Source organism: Callorhinus ursinus, unplaced genomic scaffold (genome assembly GCF_003265705.2).
Source record: "Callorhinus ursinus isolate GAN/ISIS: 27379988/994484 unplaced genomic scaffold, GSC_fseal_2.0 scaffold1, whole genome shotgun sequence".
NCBI lineage: Eukaryota > Metazoa > Chordata > Mammalia > Carnivora > Otariidae > Callorhinus > Callorhinus ursinus.
This window is the reverse complement of record NW_027397063.1, coordinates 60,521,306-60,545,688: the sequence shown is the minus strand read 5'-3', so window position 1 is coordinate 60,545,688 and position 24,383 is coordinate 60,521,306. Positions and strand designations below refer to the sequence as shown.

Below are 24,383 nucleotides of genomic sequence, written 5' to 3'. Positions count from 1 at the left end.
CTAAGGTCAGAGGTAAAACTCTGGCTAATTTCACGGGGAGTAACTGGACTCATCCCTCTGGCTGGGGCCAGACCCTGGGGGAGCTGGGGTTCTGAGTTGTAGGGAGGGAGGCCTGGGTTAAGAAGCCCCTACTTCAGGGGCCCTGGGGTGGCTCAGTCGTTAAGCGTCTGCTTTTGGCTCAGGTCATGATCCCAGGGTCCTCAAATCAAGCCCCGCATCGGGCTCCCTGTTCCGTAGAAGCCTGCTTCTGCTTCTGCTTCTGCTTGTGTTCCCTCTCTCGCTGTGTCTCTCTCTGTCAAATTAATAAATAAAATCTTTAAAAGAAAAAAAAGAGTGACAGGGCTAGTTCCTGAAACTAGCTTTTTTTTTTTTTTTTTTTGAGGGGCACTAAGTCTTTATTGGGAGGAAAGCACACCCCTCTTCCCTCACTGCAGACGGTAGACACACTCAGTGTCGGGGTAGGGTGGCAGATTCAGCTGGTACTTCTGTTCCAGAGCAGGTGGCACAAAACAACCTCCTAGGTAGTGGTAGCGACCGGTGAACTGGGTGGCAGACTTTTTGGGTGCTGTCAGAGAGATGAGCAAGTCTGGCTGGATCCCTCCAGAGTTCCCCTTCTCCACATCCCATCCTGAGGGAATGTCGATGCTTGCAATGGGCACCGTGAGCCCATTCAGGACACCCAGGATGCCACGGAACGGCTCCCGAACATCGCCTTTGAAACTGAAGCCAAAGATGGCATCCACGACCAGCTCGTACAATTCGTCGATCAGCATGGGCTCTGGGGGCATTTCACCAAGGAAAGGGATGTCCATTTTCTGACACTGGGTCACCAGGGCGGTGAAGAGTGGCTTGTTCGGCCTTTTGGGATAATAAATGGTTGGCTGGTAGCCGAAGAGTTTGAGGTGCCGCGCACAGAAGTCAGGGGCTCTCAGGGGTTCTTCGGGGACAAGAGGTGAGTAGAGGAGTGGGGAGCAGGCAGCCAGGCCAGCGAACAACCAGGAGTGAAGACAAAGAGTCAACTCTTTTAAGTTTTTCCTTTTTCTGCACTGCATTTCCCACTCCCTGTGCTGTCAACCACAAGCCTTCGGTAAAGTTAGGCTAAATGCTACAGTTCGAGATTGACTATGTTTGAGGGCATGAATGGGGGGGGGGCGCCGTGTCCAGGTAAAGTGCTATGTGGAGAGCCATGGAAGCCTGGAGACAGGATTACAAAGTTGCTCCACGTGACCATCAGGGAGGCTGCCCAAAAGCTGGGCCACAGTGTGGGGAACCACGGTAGAGATCCCCAGGGATTCCTGGATCTATAGCAGGAGGAAACAGCATCTCCACACTCAAATGGCGGGGAGTGGAGCACAGAGCTGTCATTGCATGTTCAAAGGAATGGTGACCTCCTAACAGGTGGTCGCCCAGGGATATTTGATATATAAAGAGATTAACTACTCCCCCACCCCCACCCCACACAACCTCGCAAGGATGTTTAGGCTGTTTTGAGCTATTTTGGACTGTGATAATTTGGATAGAATATTTTGAACAGAAAAATACTCTCCAGGGCCAGGCCCACTTCTTTTATCTCAAAAGCTCAGAAGAGACCTATGGTATAGGACCAAACCCTAACAAGTAATTGCCTCTGGCTGGCTGACATCAGTTAATGACTAGACTTTGTACCCAAAAGCGAGTTAAAACCAAAGACGCCTGAGGGGAAGTCATTTCCTCCTTGGATTGCCCAGTAAGAACATCTAAAATGAAAGACCTTCATTTCACTCTTCTCAGCCTTCTTTATATTGTAACCTTAGGTAAGAAAACATTTTACAATGTTTTAAAATGATTGCTATTTTTACATTTTATTTTATTTTATTTAAGGTTTTGTTTGAGAGAGTGAGTGTGCAGGCACAAGAGGGGGGAGGGGCAGAGGGAGAGGGAGAAGCCGACTCCCTGCTTGAGCAGAGAGCCCGATGCTGGACCCCGGGATCATGACCTGAGCCGAAGGCAGATGCTTAACCGACTGAGCCACCAGCGCCCAACATTTTACAATTTTTAATTCTTTTAATCACGTTTGCTGTCTTGGAGATAGAACCAGGAGGCTTAAGGTATTTAAGGTACCAATTCCATGGCCCAGCAGGCTAACTATTTTCTGACTCTGCTCAGACATATGGCATTTCAGTCTGTGGTGAAGGAAGACAGAGCAGAAGTCAAGGGGCCTCTGGACTACGGGGTGTGGGGTTCAGCAAGTCAGAGATTTGTCCTCCAGAGTTCCTCAGGCCAGACAAGAACAAATCAGTAGGTTCCAAGGGCCTGGTGCTGGGTAGCCTTTCCTTTGGCCCCCAAAGGGCCTGGTTTAATCTCTGGTTCTAGCATCAAGAGTCTTTTGTCCCCTTCCTCATGGGAATTAAGGCTTACCTCTGGGCAAATCCCTAAACCCCTCTGGGTATTGGTGGGCTCTTCTGTCAAATGTGGAAGCTCATGTCAATTTCACAGTTACTATCTGGCACAGGGTAAGCCCTTGTTAGAAGAAAAGAGAAGCAGAAATAGGTCAAGATGATGCGCTGGTGAACTGTTTTCTTGCTCCTGGAAGAGCAGTTGTTTTTATCTCTTCAACCTTTAATGATTATTTGAGCCAGGCCCTGTTAAAGGTGAAGAGCCAGATTCTGCCAGCCTGGGCTCACAGACCCAGGGGCCATCCCCAGGTTTTTTGTTTTGTTTTGTTTTGTTTTTAAATATCTGAGGGTTGCAACTTCCTCACTAAAACTTTTTTTTCCCTCACTAAAGCATTTAATAATTTTTTTAAACTGGTTGTCAATGTCAGAGTTCTTTGAGACAATGAAGGGTTCTAGAAGACTAATCACTGGACCACTAAGTGTTTACTACGCCATGTGTCCAAGGGTTCCTAAGAGTTGAAAAAAGGCAACTCTGATGATCACTGTAGCCCTTAGGGCAAAGATCATCTCTCTTCATTTTACTCTTTAAAAAAATAATGTGTCTAAAATTATTAATGGGTAAATAACACTAGAAAACAAATTGGGGGAGGAAGTTTAATACACACTTACCTAAGTATTTTTATTTCATCATTCTTTTAAACACACCCCTTTCCCAACCCTCCCTAAAATGCCATATAATTGGGAAATGAGCACGATTGCCTTAAACTGTAAAGACAAAAGGAGGCCACTTTCAGGTCATAACTGCACCCCCTGCTGGTGCTTTCAGTTGTCCTCACAGAGGACTACTCAGGAGTATTAAACCCGGATTAATATAGTTCTGCAACTGCAGGCAGAAGCGGTATTACTTCTTGGTACTCATCTTCATACATACTAACTTTTTGTAACAGATTTCAGTAACACTTTTCCGGTTTTGTCTGTTTAATTTTTACTTTTATTTATTGTGGGGTTTTGTGTGTGTGTTCCAAGCAGTCCTGTATTTTCATGTTGTTTTTTTTTTTAAGATTTTATTTATTTATTTGTCAGAGAGAGAGAGTACAAGCAGGGGGAGGGGCAGGCTGAGGGAGAAGCAGGCTCCCCACTGAGCAGGGAGCCTGATGCAGGGCTTGATCCCAGGACCCTGGGATCATGACCTGAGCCGAAGGCAGATGCTTAACGACTGAGCCACACAGGCGCCCCACGTACTTTCATTTTTAATGTAGTCAACTGTATTTGTTTTTCAGAAAAGAATGATTGGGTACTAACTAGTATTAAAAGCAATTGCCATTATGTACTGAATGTTCTGTCTTCTGAAACTTGGTATCTCTGTTCCCCCAGCAACCCAGTCAACATCACTTAACCCCAGCTCAAACATGACTACCAGTGATCTTACCACAAGTGATAACACCACCACAACTTCTACTCCCACCCCACCAACTCCATCTACTTCTACTCCCAACCCACCAACTCCACCTACTTCTACTCCCAACCCACCAACTCCACCTACTTCTACTCCCAACCCACCAACTCCACCTACTTCTACTCCCACCCCACCAACTCCACCTACTTCTACTCCCAACCCACCAACTCCACCTACTTCTACTCCCAACCCACCAACTCCACCTACTTCTGCTCCCAACCCACCAACTCCACCTACTTCAGTTTCTGTATCAGGTACAGTTCCAGCCTCCACTGTCACATCTACAGAAAGTAAATCAAGCACAGTTGCAAAAACATCACCTATAGGTAACACCACCACTAAGACCTCACCTGAAAGTGGTAACTCAAGCTCAACTGCTCCTTCTCCAACAACACAAATGAACAATAATGGATCGACCGTCACCCCAATCACGCAAAATAATTCCTCAGAGGCTGTTACTCCAGTGACTTCTGGCAGCGTCACTTCATCCAAGATCAGCACCACAAAGCCCGGTCCCACAGGTAAGAGCCATTCCTTCCCTCAAAGACTGCTTACTTGTGGGGTCGGCATTGTGGAGGGTGGTAGGTGTGTTCTGCGGGCGGAAGGAAGTGGGTATCAAAACACCCAAGGTTTCTTTGACCATGAACCCCTGGAATTAAAAACTCTGAGTCACAAAGGCTAGTAGTGATGGCAGAGACCCTAAAAGATAACCCACGGTTTCATTCTGCTCTCCTTTCTTTCCCACCTGTGCCACTTACAGCTAGATGTGGAATGTCTTTATGAACGTGGACATCATGCCAGCTACCTCTCCAGGGGATTTTTAGAAATCGTTTCAGCTTCTCTGAGGTCCAAACAAGTGCTGTCTCACCAGCCCCACTGGTCTAGCTCCCTGATCTACCTAAGGAAGGAGTCAGTTCTGCCCTGACTCCTTAACAATGTTAGTGAAAAATGGGACATTACGGTGGTGGCCGATCACAGTTTGGAGTTTTAGTTAATTCATGGAATTTGAGCCTGAGGGATAAAGAGCCAAACAACAGCAGTGCTCAAACAGTCCTCGACATGGACTGGGGCCGTTGTCCAAAGGACAGATGTTTCGGGAATACTAAGAGATGGCAATTGACCTCAAGCCAAAATTACTGAAACCACTTGCCTCATTTCCCAAAGTTTGGTCTGGAATAAGGGTCAGCCAACTTTATCAGTAAAGGCAAACTAATAAATATTTTAGGTTTTGCGGACCACAATAGGGATTCTGTTGTGACTACTCCCCTCTGCCATTTTAACATGAAAGCAGTCATGGCCAAGATACACAGGCATGAGCCTGGCGGTATACCAGTGAAACGCTATTTACAAAAACTGAAGACTAGCCAGATTTGAGTCATAGTTTCCCAACCCCTGGTCTAAAATAATCCTCAGATCTAGGCTTGAAGGGTCTACATAAACCCTGTCATTTTCAGGGAGACTGAGGCCCAGCGAGGGTAGCAACTTGCCCAAGGTCAAAGAGCAAGCGGATGTCCCCCTGCACTGACTTCCTCTGGTCTCCCCCCATGTTCTTTGACAGATCTAAGAGATGGATGATTAAACAAGTGGAGCCAGAGCCTGTTCAGAACACCTGGGTCCCAGTCTGCTTTCATGTTTGAAGGGCCTGTTCTGAAGGCTAGGCCACCGGGGGCCCGGCTGCACAGCCAGCTCTACTGGAGTCAGGAAAGAGAGCTTTCCTAAGCCATTCCTGCTTCCCCAGACATTCTCCCAGAGCAAGGCAGCCGCTTTGTGTTCTGGCCCGACCACTAGCTCACTGTGGGGAGGGGGCAAATCACTTCTCTCTTGGCTTCACCTTCCCCGGCTGTAATAACATGACTGAACTAAATAGGCGCCAAAATCCCTTCCAGCTGTACTATCTTGTGCCTTTATTCCTGGCACACAGAACCAGCGGGCAGGTCTGTCCTTCATTGCCGGAAAGAAAGCCTACCAGGAGTTACTTGTCTGGTGTATCCTGAGTAGAGTTGACTCAATGTCTTCCCTGGGATTTTCGAAACCATCCTTGCTTACTTACAGCTGAGGCTAGCCTCGCGCATTATCAACATCCCTCACCAGAGGGTACATTGTGACAACTGATGAACCTTCACCGACACAGCATCATCACCCAAGGTCCACAGGCTACGCTAAGGCTCCCTGTTGCTGCTGCACATTCTGTGGGTTTGGACAAATGTATAATGACATGCATCCATCATACGGTATCATAGAACACTTTCACTGCTCTACCAATTGACTGTGCTCTGCTTATTCATCCCCTACCCCGCCCCCCACCCCTGGCAACCAGTGATTTTTCACTATTACCATGGTTTTGTCTTTCCAGAATGTCATGTAGTTGGACTCATATGTTAGTCCTTCCAGGTTGGCTCCTTTCACTCAGTATATACGTTTAAGTTTCCTCCATATCTTTTCATGGCTTGATGGCTCATTTCTTTTTAACTCTGAATAATAATCCACTGTCTGAATGTATGATGGTTTTATCCATATCACCTGAAGAACATCTTGATTGCTTCTAAGTTTTGGCAATTACGAATAAAGCTGCCATAAATATTCCTGTGCAGGTTTTGAATGGACATGTTTTCAACTCCTTTGGGTAAATACCAAGGAGTGTGCTTGCTGGATCCTATGGTAAGAGTATGTGTAGTTTTGTAAGAAACTGCCAGACTGTCTTCCAGGGTGGCCGTACCATTTTGCTTTCCCACCAGTATGAGCATTCATCAGCACTATTTTATTTTTGACTTTTTTTAAAATAAAAGTACATTAGACCCACAGTTATGGAAGGAAAGAAACTTAAACAGGGCAAAAGTATATGGAGTAAGCACTAAATCTCCCTCCTATCCTACCCCTAGGACCCAGACTCCTGTTCCCTTCCCCAGAGGCAACTTCTGTAGCCAGTTTCTCATATCTATTTCCAGAGGAATGTGTGCAAATACAAGCATACATATTTGTATGTTTGTGCATATTATCCTCCTTTTATCACAAAAGGGAGGATGCTCGACACATTGTACTTTATATATAGCTTTTTAAAAAATCAACAATTTCTACCTATGGGTTCATAAGAACATTAATATCTCTTGATCCGTCACTCCATCTTTTCTGAAATCAAAGCCCAGAATCATTTCATTTGACAGAGATGGAGAAAATGGCCAGCCAAGACAACCATTTTCCTTTGATCTAACTCCACTCCCCATTCCTACCACTTCTCCAGAGAGAGGAAAGATGCCCGGTCTGAGAGCACCAACCAGTGATGGAGAAACCATTGCAATATAATTCTCACCATCCATTCAAGTCAGCCATTCAGAAAGCCAGGGAGTGGAGTGTGCCCTCATCACTTCCTCTGCGAACTTTCTATCTGCAGGGTCCCCTTACCACCCCTTTCCTTCTTGTATCTGTATGCCTTGCATGCTAACCCAAATAAAATACCTCCTTTCTTTTTTTTTTAATTTTTTTATTGTTATGTTAATCACCATATATTACATCATTAGTTTTTGATGTAGTGTTCCATGATTCATTGTTTGTGCATAACACCCAGTGCTCCATGCAGTACGTGCCCTCTTTAATACCCATCACCAAGCTAACCCATCCCCCTACCCACCTCCCCTCTAGAACCCTCAGTTTGTTTTTCAGAGTCCATCGTCTCTCATGGTTCGTCTCCCCCTCTGACTTACTCCCCTTCATTCTTCCCCTCCTGCTATCTTCTTCTTTTTCTTTTTTCTTAACATATGTTGCATTATTTGTTTCAGAAGTACAGATCTGTGATTCAACAGTCTTGCACAATTCACAGCGCTCGCCATAGCACATACCCTCCCCAATGTCTATCACCCAGCCACCCCATCCCTCCCACCCCCCAAAAATACCTCCTTTCTTTTGGGGGCTTCCTGCCTGTCCCTATAAGACAGTTACTCATAATTCCCTAGAAAATAGGACGCTCTCTTTCAAATGGTACTGGGAAGCCCTACCTGGTGTTAGAGGACCAGATATCAAGGTTCTCAAGGATCCTTGTGATCCAAAGATGCTGAAGATGGAATTAGGAGACTGCTGTCTCTCTGAGCAGACTCTTACCCACCAACCTCTGCCTTTACTGTTGATAAGCACCTGGCTCCAGAATTTCCACAACAGACTCCGTATAGAGGTGTATGCTCTTCAACCAAAGACTAGAACGTGCCCAGGAGGGAGGCATGAAGATTTTAAAGTATGTTTCTCGGTGTCATCTGTTGTCATTCTGTGGATTTTTAATCTCTTTTTCCTCTCTCTCAGTTCCCAGAAATCCTTGCCAAGGAGATCCCTGTAAAGGTGGTTCTTCATGTGTTATCCTGAATGATACCCATTTTTGCCTGTGTTTATTAGGATATTACTATAACTCTTCCACATGCAAAAAAGGTGAGTTACAAGGGATGAACCCTGCAGAGCTGCATTTCAGACCTAAAGTAGAATAGAAAATGCAAAGTAATGTCAAAAAAGGGCCCCCAGAATGGTAAAGGTAGAGGATTTGGGGCACCTGGGTGGCTCAGTTGGTTTAGTAGAGGTAGATGGTAATTTATAGGCAACAAAGGCTCCTGCTTCATCTCAGTGGAAACTAGAGGGACCACAGGGATATTCCAAAAGCCCAACAGGTGTTCATATTTCAGCACTAATAATCTCATTTCTGGGATCTAAGTAAATGACCCCAAATAATAGAAAGTTTTGTGCATAAAGATGTTTGCTGCAAACTTTTTTCCTTTTAAATAATCAAGACCATGAAAACCAAAAAATGGCTATCAATGAAGATAACACATTTTTCATAGAGTATTATGCAGCCTCTAAAAGTCATAGTTATTAAAAAAAAATAGTTATGGGGAGGACGCCCGGCTGGCTCAGTCGGTAGAGATGCAATTCTTGATCTCAGGGTCATGAATTCAAGTCCCACACTGGGCGTGGAGCCTACTCAAATAGATAGATAGGTATGAAGACTAGGTAATTATTTGGAAAAATGCTTATTATGTAACAAAGATAAAGAAGACTCATGGAATTATGACAGTGTAAACTATGCATGGAAGAAAAGAATTAGGAGAAATACACCAAAACAAAAATGGTTGCGTTGGGTTGGATGGAATTTTGGGTCACATTTTTCATCTTTCCAGACTTCCTATAATATCATCATATAATGTGCAGAATTTTTAAGAATAATCTATATTTTAAACAAAATGGAAATTACCCCTCTTCACACTAAATATTATAAAAAGATTCTGCTTAAATTTCAGGAAAGTTATTCCCTGGAAGTATTACAGTAAAAGTATCAGAAACATCTGATTGGGGAGATAAAAATTCTATGGCCTATCAAAAACTACATATTCAAATTACTGATTTTGTAAGTATTTTCTAACCTTTCTTCCTATATAAGTGTTCTTCATTCTAACACTTTCTTGCAGCATGGAGGACTGGTGTTCAGGTAGTACACACTGGTTCAGCTATTCCAGTTGCTAAAATAGTGAAAGGCATCCTTACTCGTTGGTAAATTGTAGTTGTCCTAACCCCCCTGGTGCTTGGTTGCCCAGGCCCCTCCTCTGGGACCCTTGGGCCTCCCCATGATCCTGCACCTACATGGGTAACACCCAGCATGGCAGAGGACCTTTAGAAGCTTGCTCCAGCCATGCCATACCCACTGATACAGAAGCTATTAGAATTTTTTTTTTAAGTAGCCATGCCCTGCGTGGAGCCCAATGCGGGGCTTGAACTCACGACCCTGAGGTCAAGACCTGAGCTGAAATCAAGGGTCGGACGTTTAACCGACTGAACCACCCAAGTGTCCCTACAATATTTTTAAATGGACACATAAATATATGATGTTTTAAAATAAAATTATTTTCATAGAATTGAAAAGATTTTTTTTCCTTTTTACAATCAAATTTGCATACATTTCTATACCAGTCTGTTTTTTTTTTAATATCTGTTACTTTTCTCCACTATTAAAAATGTCAAAATGAACAATAGCTTCATTTCATTTTGATTATTGTGAGTGAATGTGTCAACATGAAAAGGGATGGAAATCTCCATTCTGGAACCACAGATGTTAGATCTGAAAGAGCTTATAGAGGACATACAGCCAATGTTTCTGGAAGTTTAATTTTAAAGGGAAAAAACAGTAGACTGTAAATATGTCTTAGAACCCTAAGTGTAGAAACACTTTTAAGAACTAAAGAAGATATTGAAGACTGTATCTTCCAATTCAGAATTATTTTATTACAAAAGAGTTTTGCTAGCAGAATTAGTAGAACATAAAGCATCATTGTCTGAACGATTTACAGATAGCATAGGGAGTGCTAGTGCTCATGACCAAACAGCCCGTGCCTGGTGCTGCTAGGATAAAAACCATGGCTTTAGTAGCCCGGCCTTGGCCTTGGCCCCTTGTCATACAGCCTAAACATGATGGGCCAGCTGACCAAGACTTACCTCTTATCCTGGACTTACATTCCAGTTGGCCCACTTGGATGATACTCAGTACATTGAGGATAGCAATATCAGTGTGCTCCTATTTCCAGGGAACCCCTCCGTTCTCTCGTGGCTTTACTGAGCAGTGACCACTACATCCCCCCAAGCTTGCTTTGGGTATGGGGGTCCAAAAGACCCCTCCTCCTACACGCCTGTGCCATTCAGGTACCAATTTTAAGACTTGATCTCAGTCAGGTCTTGATAATTTCAGAGGGACCAGGGAGGGGATAGAGCATTCTTCTAATTTCCGGGAAGCTTTTCTTCTGAAAGGGATATGCCAGAACTCTTTTGCGACATCCCAGAGACTCCCCCCCCCAAAAAAAACAAAAAAATTACCTTTCTTCAAGGTCCACTTAGCAGACTTTGTAGCCGGGACAGTTCTAGCTCAGGCCCTGCGACGTCTCGCAGGGTCCATTTTCTACCCAGCTGGATCCAAATGGACAGTCTGCAGAGGGATTTGGAGTTTCCCTGTTGCGTATGTGCCTGGCATTTTATGTGTAATATTTCAAATTCTGAAAACAGCCCAGTGGGGAAGATGGTACTATGGTGCTGTTTTGCTGATGAGGCTACCGAGGATCAGGAAGGTTAAGTAACTGACTGCAGGTCACCCAGCTGATGAATGAGGAGGTGGGGATTTGAACTCAGACCTGCCTGACCACAAAGCTGCTTCTCAAACTCCTTCTCGCCTGCAGGCTGTGTTGTGCAGTAGAGGCCCGGCAGGCCTGTTTGGATGGCTCCTGCCTTCTTGTCCAGACTTAACAGCCCTTCAGTTTGAGATATGTATATCCCAACATCCTCAAAGGGTGACCTGGAAGATTAAAAAAAAAAAATCTCCTATGCCAGATGCTAATTTTATAATCTCTCTTCTTTGGGAATAAGAAAATTAAATGGGCAATGGTCAGTGGGTAAATGAGAGGGACCTTGGAGGTCATCCAGTGAACTTGTTCCTAAGTGAACTCCCAGGCCTCTGATGGTTTACAGAAATACCAGCTATTTCTAGTATTTAAAAGAATTAAAAGGCATGTAGATGTATTCTGGATATAAGGCTACCCAGATGAATTAGAGCATCAAATTTATTTGAATTTGACTAGAATAAAAGAGAAATAACATCTTTTCTAAAATGACATTGGTTGCCATGATCTTTAAAGCATTGGGTCGCCATGAGGAGAAAAATAATAAAAAGTCATGGATTATGAAAAGGTTGCACCAACCCAGTTCAATGCTCATATAATAAAATACGGAGGTTGGGGCCCACAGAGGGGAAGACATGTCCAAGGTCATGTCTTTCGCATTTAATTCATTCAGTCATCAGTCAGCCAGTGTTTGTAGAACATTTCCTGGGGATTGCCCTGTATTGAGTGCTATGGGGTGGGGTGGGGGAGGGTATGTCATCAGAAAGAGAAAACAAACCCCCATTCTTGGAATCAATGAACTTACATCCTCACTGGGACCCTCACCCCTGCCAGAGGTTCCAGCTTTATCTCTGGCCCCTTCTCTGCAAGTATCTAGAGTCGTCTGCTCTCAACACAATTCTGCCTAGTAAGTTGTACCCGTGCTGGGGCCCCGTCCAGCTCCCAAAGCCATGTGTCATATATTCCATCTCATTTGATAACATTATAGCCCTATGCGGTAGGAATTTACTGCTTTCTCCAGGTTTCCGAGGAGAAAGGTGAAGTTCAAAGCCACTCTGCAAAAGCTGACATGGAGAAATTTGACTTCAGATATTCTTCCCAGTTCAGCCTGCTCCCTTCTGAGGCACGCTGCTTCTGAACATTCATGTATAGGCTCCTTCCTCCTCTCCCCATCCTGGCACCGATTCCAAAACGGCTTTAAGGGTGGTCTCCTTTATGAAGCCCTCCCTGGTTCTCGGCAACTGGAAGAGAGCGTCTTTGAATTTCTGTGGTAGATTGTGTTGCCCTATGGTGCTCACCTCTCCCCACTTCACAGTGTAGTCCCCTGACTCATCACAGGGCAGGACCTGCATGTCTCCGCCATTTGTTTCTGGCATGACGCTTGGCAGGGTGGGCAAGTAAATAAGTGTTCCCTGGGAGAATTGATGAGTGCATGAAGCATGCTTATAGAGAAGCCTAACAAACGTGCAAACCAAATATGCAAAACTTCACGGGTACCTTGAAAACACAAACTGAGTAAATTAGTCACCTTATTTTTAAAAGTATGATCATTGGTTTGGCTGGGTGCCCTAGGTCTTTTTCCTGGATAACTCTGACATAGCAGAATCGTATTATTTTAGAACAAAAATCAAATGGGGACAAATTGCTGTGATGAGCCATGTGTATTTATACAAATGAGGTTAGAGATGTGTTTGTGTGAAAACTCAGATACAGTATCACATTTTCCCCCTCTTTGTGGTAGTTATTAAATCTGTTCTCCTCCTCCACAGTTTAAGAACACATTTGGCAATTCTGATTACGGACAGACTGTAATTAATAATGTAAGGTAAGTTTGCTATGGACCGATGGGATACTTCGGAGGCAGGCGTCCGTTTGCCTGACTTCTGGTCTTCTCTTGAGTTATCTAAGTCCCTCCAGTGGCAAGTCACAAGAAGAGGTGGTCAGTCTGAGTGCTGGAGAGGGCTCTGCTTTCCATGTCACACTGACCCTGGCCTGGTTGGGCAGGCAGGCGCTTGGGGCAGCAAGATGCTGTCTGTGATTGGCTCCTCAGCAACTTGTACACATGTCCCAGGGTATCGCCCTGACCAGTTTGTTTGGTTTCATTCCTTGGCTAAAACCACACCTGGTCAACCCCTAGAATGTGCCTTCCAGAGGGCAGGGAGAGAATGAATGGCTCATGGTCATCTCTTTTCTCAAGGGGCGGCGGGGAGTGAGGGAGACAGGAATATCCCAGTCACATACCTGGCTACTGAAGGGCCAGTAGTGAGCTCTCTTCTGCAGGAAGAACAAGCTGTTATTGAATGATATGCAATGACTGGTGTTGGATGCTTATTTGGGGACCCAAAGAGGTAGAGGAGTCTCAAGAAGTTACTGATTCCATGGTGGCCTTCTCTGAAGCACATTAATACACATGCGCTGCAGGCCAGGGAAAGAATGTTCTAAGATGAATGGAGTTATACAGAAAAAGCAGCCCTAATGTAGTTAGGTTTTATGGTTTTACTGTTGCATCTGTCTTTATGAGCTTTGTCAAATCCTTTGTGAAATAAAACACAGTATACATATTTGATACATACAAATTCAGAGGAGACGTCCTATAAAAGTGGTGAGTTTTGAGCTTGGCAGTAAACAAGGGGCCACTGTGGTTGGTAGCCAGGAGGGCAGCAGGCGGCCTAATGGGAGGCACGGGGCTCACATGGCAAGGGCAAGCAGCAGCAGAGGCCCTGAAGCTGGATGTAGGAACGCAGCAGACTGCTGCTAAGTGCTCTGCATTGTTTCAGGGCATGTTTTAGGTTTGGTTTAATGGACAGCAGGGAGTTCGTGCATCAGGGATGACTGGATAAAGACAGGATCAGTGAGCTGTGGTGGCGTCAGCCACATCTGTACTTGATTCCTGGCCTTGGCACTTTCTTGCTGTGTGACTGGGCAGGTGTTTCAACCTCTCTAAAGCTTTGTTATGTCGTCTGCATTTCTGGGATGATCTGATTGACTTCCTGGAACCGCGGGAGGAGTAAGTGGGATACCATGTGAAAGACGACCCGCACAGAGTGACTGGCGCATAGTCGATTTCAACACGTGGCAGTTCCTGTCTGTGTCCCTTCCGGAACAGGGAACCCTGCAAGTGTGATGGAGAGCTGGTCCCGGGGAGGGGGGGGTTCCCCGATACTGTGGCATATGTTTGCTTTTTAATGACTTACTGAAAGGGACCCAGGAGCGTTTGGAGGCAACCTTCTACTTGTGAGCTCAGTGTTCCAGAGACGAACTAGCTCCGGCACCTGAGGGGGTGTGCAGGGCCCTCTCTCACCTAGAAAGGCATTTTTTTCGGCTCTGCTCCCTGAGCTCTTTCTCTACAGCACCCACGTTGGAATTGGAAGGATCTTCAGAATTTCTCTTGCAAATCTCTCTTCGGAAAGAGGAGGAGACTCAGGCTCGGGGAAACTGTGACTGGTCTTGGGCCACAAAAGTTGGTGGCCATCTTGGGTCTAGATCTCAGGCCTCTTAGTGCCAAGGCTACTGCTCTGACCACTTATGCTATGCTGTTCTGTTATTAAATATGCAGTGGTTCCATTGTTCCTTTCATTGTAATATTTTGCCCCCTAAATATTTTTTTGCCCCCCCTTTGGAGTGTGCGCTAGTAGGTTCTTTGAATGAATGAATTGTGGATGGCTTTTCTTTCCTAGACCCTGCTGCAAAATGATACCAGAGATTTCTGCTCACTTTTCAACTGATCTCTTTATCAAATGACTTGTATCAAATATCCTTTGCTCACTGCCCTGTACATTCTATGGCCACCTCTAAATCCTACCATGAATGAATCATTTTCAGCTAGAATCAGAAGCCCATTTTGTTTTTTGCACTCCTTTTGTGGTGACCGTTCCTAAAAAACAGAATTTGGTTCTGATTTTGGATTTTGGATTTTCTCGATAGTTCTGAAGAACTTACATGGCTGTAAACATTTCCTAAATGGGTTGGGCTATGTTCCAAGCTTCTGATGTTTCTTCAAAAGTCATGAGTCTTGAAAACACACAGGCAGAGGTTGGAGAGGGAAGGAGTTTTTGAAGTCCTTTCTCCCCTCTCTGTCTCTTTTAGTGGTTGTATCACTTGATTCCTCTTGGACCGTGGAAGAAGTAGAACTTGGCACAGCGGTTCTTGGGGCACAGGCACTCAGTTTCTGGGGCTCTGATATGGTGGTCTTTGCTCATGCTCCCTACACCCCACCCTCCTTATTTCAGGGTATCACGTGTACTACTCTTGATTTTCTATGGAGAGGGACAAGTTAGTTTCAGATGTTACCTGTTCTACTGGTTAGCTCCAGGCTTCTAGCTCCTAAAAAGGATTGTCCACAACTTTTCTCAATATCCTCCAACAGGGGGGCACCTGGGTGGCTCAGTTGGTTGAGCGGTTGCCTTCGGCTCAGGTCATGATCCCAGGGTCCTGGGATCGAGCCCCACATCGGGCTCCCTGCTTGGCGGGAAGCCTGCTTCTCCCTCTCTCACTCCCCCTGCTTGTGTTCCTGCTCTTGCTATCTCTCTCTCTCTGTCAAATAAATAAAAATTTAAAAACTAAAAAAAAAAAAAAAAAGAGGGCGGGGCGCCTGGGTGGCTCAGTCAGTTAGGCATCTGCCTTCAGCTCAGGTCATGATCCCGGGGTCCTGGGCTCGAGCCCCGCATCGGGCTCCCTGCTCCGCGGGAAGCCTGCTTCTCCCTCTCCCACTCCCCCTGCTGGTGTTCCCTCTCTCACTCACTCTCTTTCTCTCTCTCTCTGTCAACTAAATAAATAAATAAAATCTTTAAAAAAATCCTCCAACAGGACATTGTTTAGCTAGAGATGGCCTCTGAGCACACATCGAAGCGAGCTAGATCTCTGGGCCTATAAACCGCCATCTTACTGCACCTCCAGGTCCCCCGTATTTGGGCTCCAGTTGTGGGTATAGGACAGTGGGTCAAGACTAGAGGAGACAGGAGTCTGGGAGGTTCTGAAGACCAGTCTGTGGATCCTTCGGTTCAGTTCATCAAGTGATGGATTCATTTCATTTTTAGCACCTCTTCAGCAAGATCAGAAGTGCGTGCTGGTGACAATGTTGTTGTGGTAGAGGTCTTAAACATCTTCACAGAAACTACAAAAGAAACTGAGAAGACTGTGGCTGAATCAATTAAAAAAGCAATTCAAAACAACTTGGCTGGCATCACAAGATATAATTGTAAGCATTCGATACTTCTCTTCAAGGTTTCCTTGGAGACCTACCTTTTTGTAAACATTTCCATTCTCTGAAAAGGGGGCAAGAAAAGCAGGACACTTGAATCCACAGATGGGCCCAGTTCCAGTGAACCAGGCGTTCTTCCTCCCTCTCCCCCCTTGCTTGGTTCTACTCCTTTCCAGCCGTCCCCCTCTCCCCACCAGGTCATCACACTGACCAGTTTGCTCCTCTCTTTGGAAGGTGGGAAGGTAGGAAGAAAGGAGAAACAAGAAGGCTGTATACAGCCTTCGTCGTTGGAAGCTGCAGCTTCCAAATGATCCCAGAAAGCCTTCCTTGCCCTGTTTCCCCTTTAGGCTGACCCACCAGCCCCCCCAGCACAGCTGGAACAATTCACTTTTGCTGTGTTACGAACCACCCCCAAGCTCAGTGGCCTGAAACAACAACCATTTATTTATCGCACTGACCTAATTCCTCTCCCTGTTGTCTCACTGACCATATTTCTGAATTGTCTGTGCCTCCCAGTTCAAACTCTGTGTGATTATTACGGTTGTGAAGAGGAAAATAAGCAAGACGACTGTAGCAATGGTTTGCTGTGTAAATGCAAGCAGGGGATGGAAAGACCTAACCCCCAGGTCCCTATGTGTGTTGGTGAGTGTTCCACTTGCTTGTTAAGTGTTCTTCACAACGCCTACCTTCTCTCCTTTTTCATTTGCAAAATACAAGCTTTACTGCTCATGTTTCCATGTGCATTCCAGAGTCTGAGGGGTGTGGGTTTGGGCTTTAGACACACGAACCTGGCAAGGCAGCCCATGTGCATCTTCACAGGAAGCGTGCTGTGCGCACAGCCAGGCAGCACCCCACTTTACCCAGAAAAAGCAATATTAAAAAATTGTGTTCTGTGACATATCACTTTGCGCTTGAAGGGGTTGTTTTTGAAAATAACTCAGAAACTTTCTTTTGAAGCTTCTGCTATAAAGTGTCCTGACACCTGCAACGCAGACAACAATATGCAATGCTTAGTGAATGAGAAAAGCGGGAGCCCTGAGTGTGTGTGCCTGTCAGGCTACAAGGAATATGTTCCTGGGATCTGTCAAGAGTAAGAAGTCGCTCCTTTTTCATCTTACCACAGTGGGAGCTAGCCACAAAGGATAGAACGTATAGACGAATGCATGGGTTTAGGGTCAGGATGTCGGAATGCTGCCATACGTTGGTAGGTATAAGAGCTCCATCATATCGTCATCAGCATTGATGGTTCTTGAACATTCTCTGTGTGCTAGGAACCGCAACACTGTTAGGAATGAATTCATTCCCCATTTGCCAGGGAGCAATGTGAAGCTCAGAGAATGTAAATAAAGCCCCAGCTTACAGGGCAGCAATTAGGTGGCAGAGCCATGGGGCCTTGCAGCCGAGCACCCCCCCCAGCCCCGCCGCCGCCCCGCTGCAATGCTCCATGCCTCTGGGCTTCAGCTGAGTTTGAATTGCTGAATCTTCCTGGAGCTCAGAGGGTGGAGGGTTCAGTCAGTAGGAAAAGGGACCAATTGGAATTGTGTCCCCTCTTCAGCCTTCCAGAGCTCCATGGAAGGTGCTCACCTGGAAGAATGGGAGCATAAGGAAGAAAAGAGAAAGAGGAGAAGGAGAAAGGGGGCGGGTAGAATGAAAGGCAGATGGAAAGGAATACATGGTGGTTGGGTGGGAACTCTGACGTGAGCCCTGCAGAGACTGTACCATGGTTTCCATCATTGTATTTTAGGTGTGCTTTTGGCTACAGCGGAGTCAACTGTGAAGACAGTGAGTATAAAAGTTCTGCTTTGTTATTAAGCTTCTGAGAAATAGGGAACACGTTCAAAATTCTGCCCAGGACTCCAAAGTCTCTGGCTCCCTTCATAAAGAGCGAGACAATCTGCCTGCAGTTTGCGTTCTGGGTCATGCCGTCCCATGCCTGCCTTCAGATCCTGGGCAGCAGCACCCCGTTATAGAAAATAACAGAACCCAGCCCAAGAGGTGGGCTCTGGGTGTCCTAACATTCTGTTTATTTTCTGTCACTAGCAAGGATAAAAGACCAGTATATTCCAAAAATGTGTGTGGTCATGGGAGAGCAGAACTAAAAACCGTTTAAATATTCCAGTCTTTCAGTCCCCGAGCTATTTACTAGCTTGTGATGTGTTGTTGCAAGCTCAGTTGCTTTCATTCTCTCCCACACCCCACCCCCACCAGATTGGGACAATACTAACTTTATATTTTTAATTATATTACATTTCAAATTTTACATAAAGACTGGTCATCCAAGGTGAAGGAAACATTACTCTTGGCCTCTCAGCCAGCCACAAAGTTAGTGATGAAAAATGCTCTCACTTTCTATTGTATTTTGTTGCAAGGCTGGATTTGCTAAGTTTTTCCTTCCTTCCGGGCTTTCGGCATGCACACCTACAAAATGAGAGGTTGACCTTTGAGGTCAACCAAAATGACCTTTGAGGTCCCTTTCCAAACATGGTCTATGCCCCTATGAATCCAGGTTGGAGGTGGCATATATGGCAGTCATGAAGCAGAAATCTGAGACAGAGGGTTCTAGAACAGCACCGTCCAACAGAAATGTAATGGAGCTTCATATTTAATTTCAAATCTTAAAAATTCTAACTACATTTATTAAAGAGAAGTAAGTGAACTTGATTTTAATAACATTTTATTTCACTTCATATATCAAAAGTATTTTTCAACATGTCATCAATAAGTGTTTTTCATGAGAAATTTTAGGTTTGTTTTCTTTCATCCTGCGTGTTTGAAATCTGCCGTGGGTGCTGTCCGCACAGGCAGCTCATAGCCTCATTTGCCGTGCTCGGTAGTGCCAGCCAGAGCAGATCTAGAGGAAGAGAATGGTCGCCACGAGCTCTCCCCTCACTGATTCTATGAAGCCTCTGTTAGTGACAAATTTAACTCCAGCCTTGTTCCCCCTGCTTATCTGCAAGGTCAGACGTGGTGGGCAGGCAGAGGCAGCAGAGGTTAGGATGGGATGCGCCCGTCGGTTAATGTCTCATCTCCCGCGGAGCCCAGGAAGGCTCTGCCCCCCGCCCCCCCATCATGGCCTCCTCTGTTGTTTATGGTCTTTTATCTGGCAAGGCAGCCTCTTCCGATTGGGTTCTGAAGACACAGTACCTCCCCCCCAACCTGCCAGCCAAGCTGGCCCGGGTGGGGGCGGGGACCACAGCCTGATGGTCTTCACAGCCAGGAACCTCTGGGAACCTCTGGGAACCTGTGCAGTAGACAGTGAGGGCTGCTTGTGGAAGGCTGTGCCTACTCTTTGCTTTTCCTTTTCAGAATTTCAGCTGATCCTCACTGTCGTGGGCACCATTGGCGGTGCCCTCATTCTTTGCCTGCTGATTGCATTGATCTTCTTAGCAAGGTATGGAGTGGACGTATCCCTTTCCCTAGGGCTTGGCACCACCGGCATCATGCTCCAGGTTCAAAACATACCTAGCCTTGCTGGGGCAGGAGAAGGGAGATGAGACGAGACCTCTCTAATACTGTTGGCTTTTTCTCTTACCTTAATTTGCTTTGGTTTATATAAGCCATACATGATTACTGAAGAAAACAGAAAAATGTGTAAAGGAGCGCAGGTAAAAAACCACTCACAAAACTTATCACCCTGAGGCAACTAACATTTTGGCATATATCTTTCCAGACTTTTTTCTTTTTAAATGATGGTATAGACAGAATTTTGTGTCCTTTGTGTGAGTTTGTTGTTTTTTGTTTTTGTGGTTTTTGGTTTTTGCTTGTTTTAGAGACAGCACGTGTGGGGGGTGGGAGGGGAGAAAAGAAGGAAGAATCCCAAGAGCACGGAGCCCGACTTGGGGCTCGATCTCACGACCCTGAGATCATGACCTAAGCTGAAACCAAGAGTCAGAAACTTAACCAACTAAGCCACTCAGGTGCCCTTTGTGTTAAAAAATGTATATATATTGTTAAGGTTTATTTTTGCTTAACACTATAATGTGACATAACGACCATTTTCTGATGTCACTGAAACTCTGTGTTAGCAGTTTTCAACCCCACTGATGTTGTCAAGGATCATTCGTCAAGGCCCTGGGCCCAGGACCCTGCGGCAGCGGGCCTAATACCGGCTGCAGCTGAGCCCCGTGGCTTGTTCTCTCCGCAAAGCCATTTCGCGGCTTGGTGCCTTAAGTGCTCTGCCTAAGAACTTGAGTAGCGTCCTTTCATTTATTCAACAAATATTTAGATAAAGTTCCCTCCATTAACTGGGAGAGAGAACACTGTTATCTCTATTCCATTAGAAACGTGCTGAGTGGGATGCACTTTGGTAAAAACAAGCTGCTTGTAACATTTCACTCATCTTATATTTTGGCAAAATACGTATTTTGCACTATAATGTGAGAGGATAAATAGATTTTGTTTCTTTCTTCTTCTTCTTTTTTTTTTATTCCAGTTCGATATTAACTCTTCCCCAAAGCCTTTATTATAATGATGCAAAGCTGAGAGTTAGAAGTACGACCTTCCCTTTTCTAGGAAGATGGCCAGAATATTCTGTTCTGGAGCAAGGCTGCATCTTCCTTCCTTAGGAGGATTGCCTAACTGTCTTGGGTCTCCAGCATCCTCAGGGGCTGCATGTGGAACCTTGTGACCTCACCACAGCTATGTTTCTCAGCTCCTGCTTCCCGCTGCAGAGCTGGGTTTGCTCCTAGTTCAGCCTCAGATTCATGACTCTTGGGAACACATTAAGAATGACAATTTCTTGCCTATTTCAAAGGGAATGAAGCTTCTCCGCTTCTCCTCTCCTTAGACAGGAGTGCTCCCAAAGGGCGAGAACTCTGTTGTAGGCTAGGCGGGCTACCGGGGTCACAGGGTGAGTGGGTCTTCCCTTAGGACATTTCCGGTGGGTGACGGTCATCCTGGGAGTGCCCTGTGGACATCACAGATGCAGCCGGTCCAGTCTGCACTCCAGCGGTCCAGGGCACTACCGGGGCAGGTCTGTGGGCCCGAAGGCAGGAAGGGTCACTGTCAGAATTCATCGGGGGTGGGTACCTCCCTCACCTCCAAGCGCTTCTACTGGGCCTTGAATACTTACACTTGAGGTCCTTGAGGGGCTACAGCAGACCCTGGGAAACGCCTTTTTCTCCTTGTAAGATCTTTATACCTTGAACTTGTTTTATTGGCTGAGGCACTTCTGTAGACATTGACTTTGCTTGAATGAAAAATTGTATCACAGATCATCTTTTCTCTTTGACTTCCGTATATAACTCAAAAGCACACTTAAGAATAGTAACATTATTAGCAAAATTTGCATGAGACCAACAGCACTGGATGGCATTGTTGGATCAGTGTTAATGTTCTGGTGTTGATGGTTATGGAGAGCTTATGAGGAGACTGTCCTAAAACTTAGGGAATGTACACGAACGGAGTAGTGAAGTATTATGGGTAGTGGGGCATCAGGGCTAAGCACTTATTCTTAATGGTGCAGAAATGTTAACAGTTGGGGCATCTCGGTGAGGGACGCATGGAAGCTCTGTGTAATTTTTTGGTTTGTACCTTATATGTAAATTTGAAATTATTTCAGAATTTGAAAACTTTTTTTAAAAGAATACTAACACTTGCGTCAAGGAACTTCTGCCATTGTCAGATCCTAATTCTTGTTACCATTTATAGCCAAAAGAACAAAAACAAGAATACTGAAGAACAGAACTTGATTGAGAACGACTTTCAAAACCTGAGACTGCAGCAGACGACAGGGTTCAGCAATCTCGGAGCAGATGGGAGCATCTTCCCTAAAGTCAGGGCAAATGTCTCCAGTCAGCCACCGAATCCCTATGCACACGGGAGAAGCATGCCCCGCCCTGACTACTAGGTGAGTCAGTGGGCTTGGGAGGGAGTGGAATGCCCAGGGCAGAGCAGGGACGGGGCCATTGGGTCATCCAGTCCTGGCTGCAGGCCTCTTTGTTTTTGTTTTCCAATCAAAAGAGAAAGATTAGAGGATGCCCCCTCCTATTGTTTTTTTTGTTTTTTGCTCCCTCCTATTGTTAAATGGCCACCACTTGGGTCCCTAACACTGACCATCTATGTGACTTTAGACACATCACTGAGGATAGGGGCAGAGACTCCGCGTTCTCCGTGCACATTTCACTTCTGCAGACTTCCCCCGGCGAGCACACCACCCGCTGAGGATTTCTTAACACACTATGACCATCCTGGGAAAACGTGGCTTATTTCTATTTTGAAATCCCATGATTTATTTTGCATATAAAGTTTTCTTAAGTCATGGAAGTCTAAATAATGTTTCGTGTGTGTACAAGGGGTTGACTTGCACCAGGAGCGCCATGTTGGATCAGACACATGGTCTAGTCGGCAACAGCCAAGAATGGTTGTCCTATGGGAGTGCCTGCTGGCCCCACGCAAGGTGAACCTTAACCAGCAGACTCATTACAAACCTCCTTTCCTCCTGATGGGGAGAGCTTTACATCAAGCATAATCTCTAAAGAGAACCAACCCCTTAGAGGTAGAATAAGCATGGGATTTAGAGCCCGGGTTTGAAGCCTTGCCCTTCTGTTACTTCTATCAGCTGTGTGATCTTTGACAAGGTATTCGACTTCTCTGGGTTTGTTTTCTCAGCTGTGAGATGGACATACGGATTTTTCTCTCATAGGATAAAAATCAAATAAGCTAATATGGACAGGGAACCTAGAACAGTGACTGTTCTAATTTGAAAAATAGTATTCAAATACTGTTAATTGAAGTAATGTTAATAATTTGTTAATCTAATTTTTCTCATAGGATTCAGTTGCAATACTTCTAAGAGATTCCCCCCCCCTCTTTCTCTCTTTTTGTCTAGAATGGTAAAAATTGGGGACCATCCATGGCCCTTGACCCAATGTAGGAGCTTTTCTTTTGAGTGTTTAAAAGGCCAATGGAGAAGTGAGCAGTCGGGAGGATCTGGCCTTTGGAATTCCTCTGCCACCCAGGACCCAGCCTCTCTGGATAAAGTTGTGACTGCTTTCAATGAATGCAGCTTGTTTGCTAAGTACCTAGGGAATTAAATGCACATAGATGCTATTAGCACTTGTAAGATAGTTGATTTTGTCCAATCAGTACAGTGGTTAGGTTTTTGGTTTTGTTTCTTTTTCCTGGTGGGGCAACAATAACCATTTCCAATCTAGAGGAAAGCCCCCCAGGATTGTTGACTCCTGGGAGAATGTTGCTTTGAGTTGATAGCCTATAGATCTGGAACCTAATTCTGAGAGACTCTTAACGCGCCAGCTATGGCAGTTAAGGGCATGAGAAGAAATACCATCTGTTAAGGTTCTCGGGCTCATTCTCTAATAAATTAAAATAGGATGCTACTTCGGTCCCTCCAGTGTAGGCATTTCATCACCCTTGCTCTGCCAGGAGCTTGTGACCTGGCCTCACACCAAGGAGACAGAAAAAGGACCTGTCTCTCAGCTTTCAGGGGAGAAGTGACTGGGAATGCAGGATCTTTTTGATGTTAACTAGAAGGCCCAGACTAGAACTGCCCACCATGGAGTACATCCCAGAGTTTTTGAAATGCCAGCAGGTGGTAGAGGCGAGGAGGAAAAAAAAACCCCAAAACCCATAACCAGGAGTGAGAGGAACAGAGGCAGAAGGGAGCTGGGCTGGGCGGATGAGTATGGGAGAACGCTCGCTGGATCTACCTTCATCCTCAGATCCTCCTCCTCAATGAGCAAACAGACATTTCCTCCAGTTCATGTCCAACCCACGACTTGGAGCCTAAAGAAGTGTGAAGACAACACCCCAGGGGCAAGAGCTGGAGGTCACTTTGAGAAATTGCAGATTCTGTTTGGTTGATGGTGAAAGAGGGAGCTCGTGCTCTGGCTCCTCGGCTCCAGATGTCCGGGCTTGGGACGCAGATTGCAGAGGTCCTTCATGGAGGCCCCGGCCTTCCCTGTGGCCGCCAGCACGCACACAGCCACACCCGGCACGCGCTCTCTTTCATGTTAATACTGTCCTTGTTTATGTCTAATGTCTGGTCCCCTTGCAAGTCATTTTTATTTGTTGTTACTATTATTTGTTCTTGACTATTAACTGTAAGAGGTAACAAAGTGTCTTTGGTAGGTGGTGTTCTTCCTTGTGTTTGGGCCCTTTGGTGATGCACATAGCAGTAAGTCTCTCTCCCTTTCTTTCTTTCTTTCTTTCTTTCTTTCTTTCTTTCTTTCTTTCTTTCTTTCTTTCTTTTTTTTCTTCTTTCT

The 24,383-nt window shown here is 45.5% G+C and overlaps 2 protein-coding genes across 3 annotated transcripts; one reads left to right on the top strand and one right to left on the bottom strand.

Annotated features, from left to right (window-relative positions):
- Nucleotides 1–385: 385 nt before the first annotated feature.
- LOC112819467 (NAD(P)H-hydrate epimerase-like) lies at nucleotides 386–1,052 on the bottom strand. Its single transcript, XM_025866457.2, has one exon. The coding sequence runs from the start codon at nucleotides 1,050–1,052 to the stop codon at nucleotides 426–428; it is 627 nt and encodes a 208-aa protein (XP_025722242.1). The 3' UTR covers nucleotides 386–425.
- A 661-nt stretch (nucleotides 1,053–1,713) lies between these two features.
- Nucleotides 1,714–24,248, top strand: MUC13 (mucin 13, cell surface associated). 2 transcript variants are annotated; one of them, XM_073894660.1, is made up of 12 exons: nucleotides 1,714–1,793; nucleotides 3,750–4,352; nucleotides 8,119–8,241; nucleotides 9,102–9,208; nucleotides 12,731–12,786; nucleotides 15,998–16,158; nucleotides 16,678–16,803; nucleotides 17,119–17,251; nucleotides 17,906–17,943; nucleotides 19,468–19,552; nucleotides 21,811–22,009; nucleotides 22,991–24,248. In XM_073894660.1, exons 1-11 carry the CDS (start codon nucleotides 1,742–1,744, stop codon nucleotides 22,007–22,009), a joined length of 1,683 nt encoding a protein of 560 aa, XP_073750761.1. In that variant the 5' UTR covers nucleotides 1,714–1,741; the 3' UTR covers nucleotides 22,991–24,248. The 2 variants fall into 2 exon arrangements, with proteins under 2 accessions (XP_073750761.1, XP_025731359.2); XM_025875574.2 differs by lacking the exon at nucleotides 1,714–1,793.
- Nucleotides 24,249–24,383: the final 135 nt, after the last annotated feature.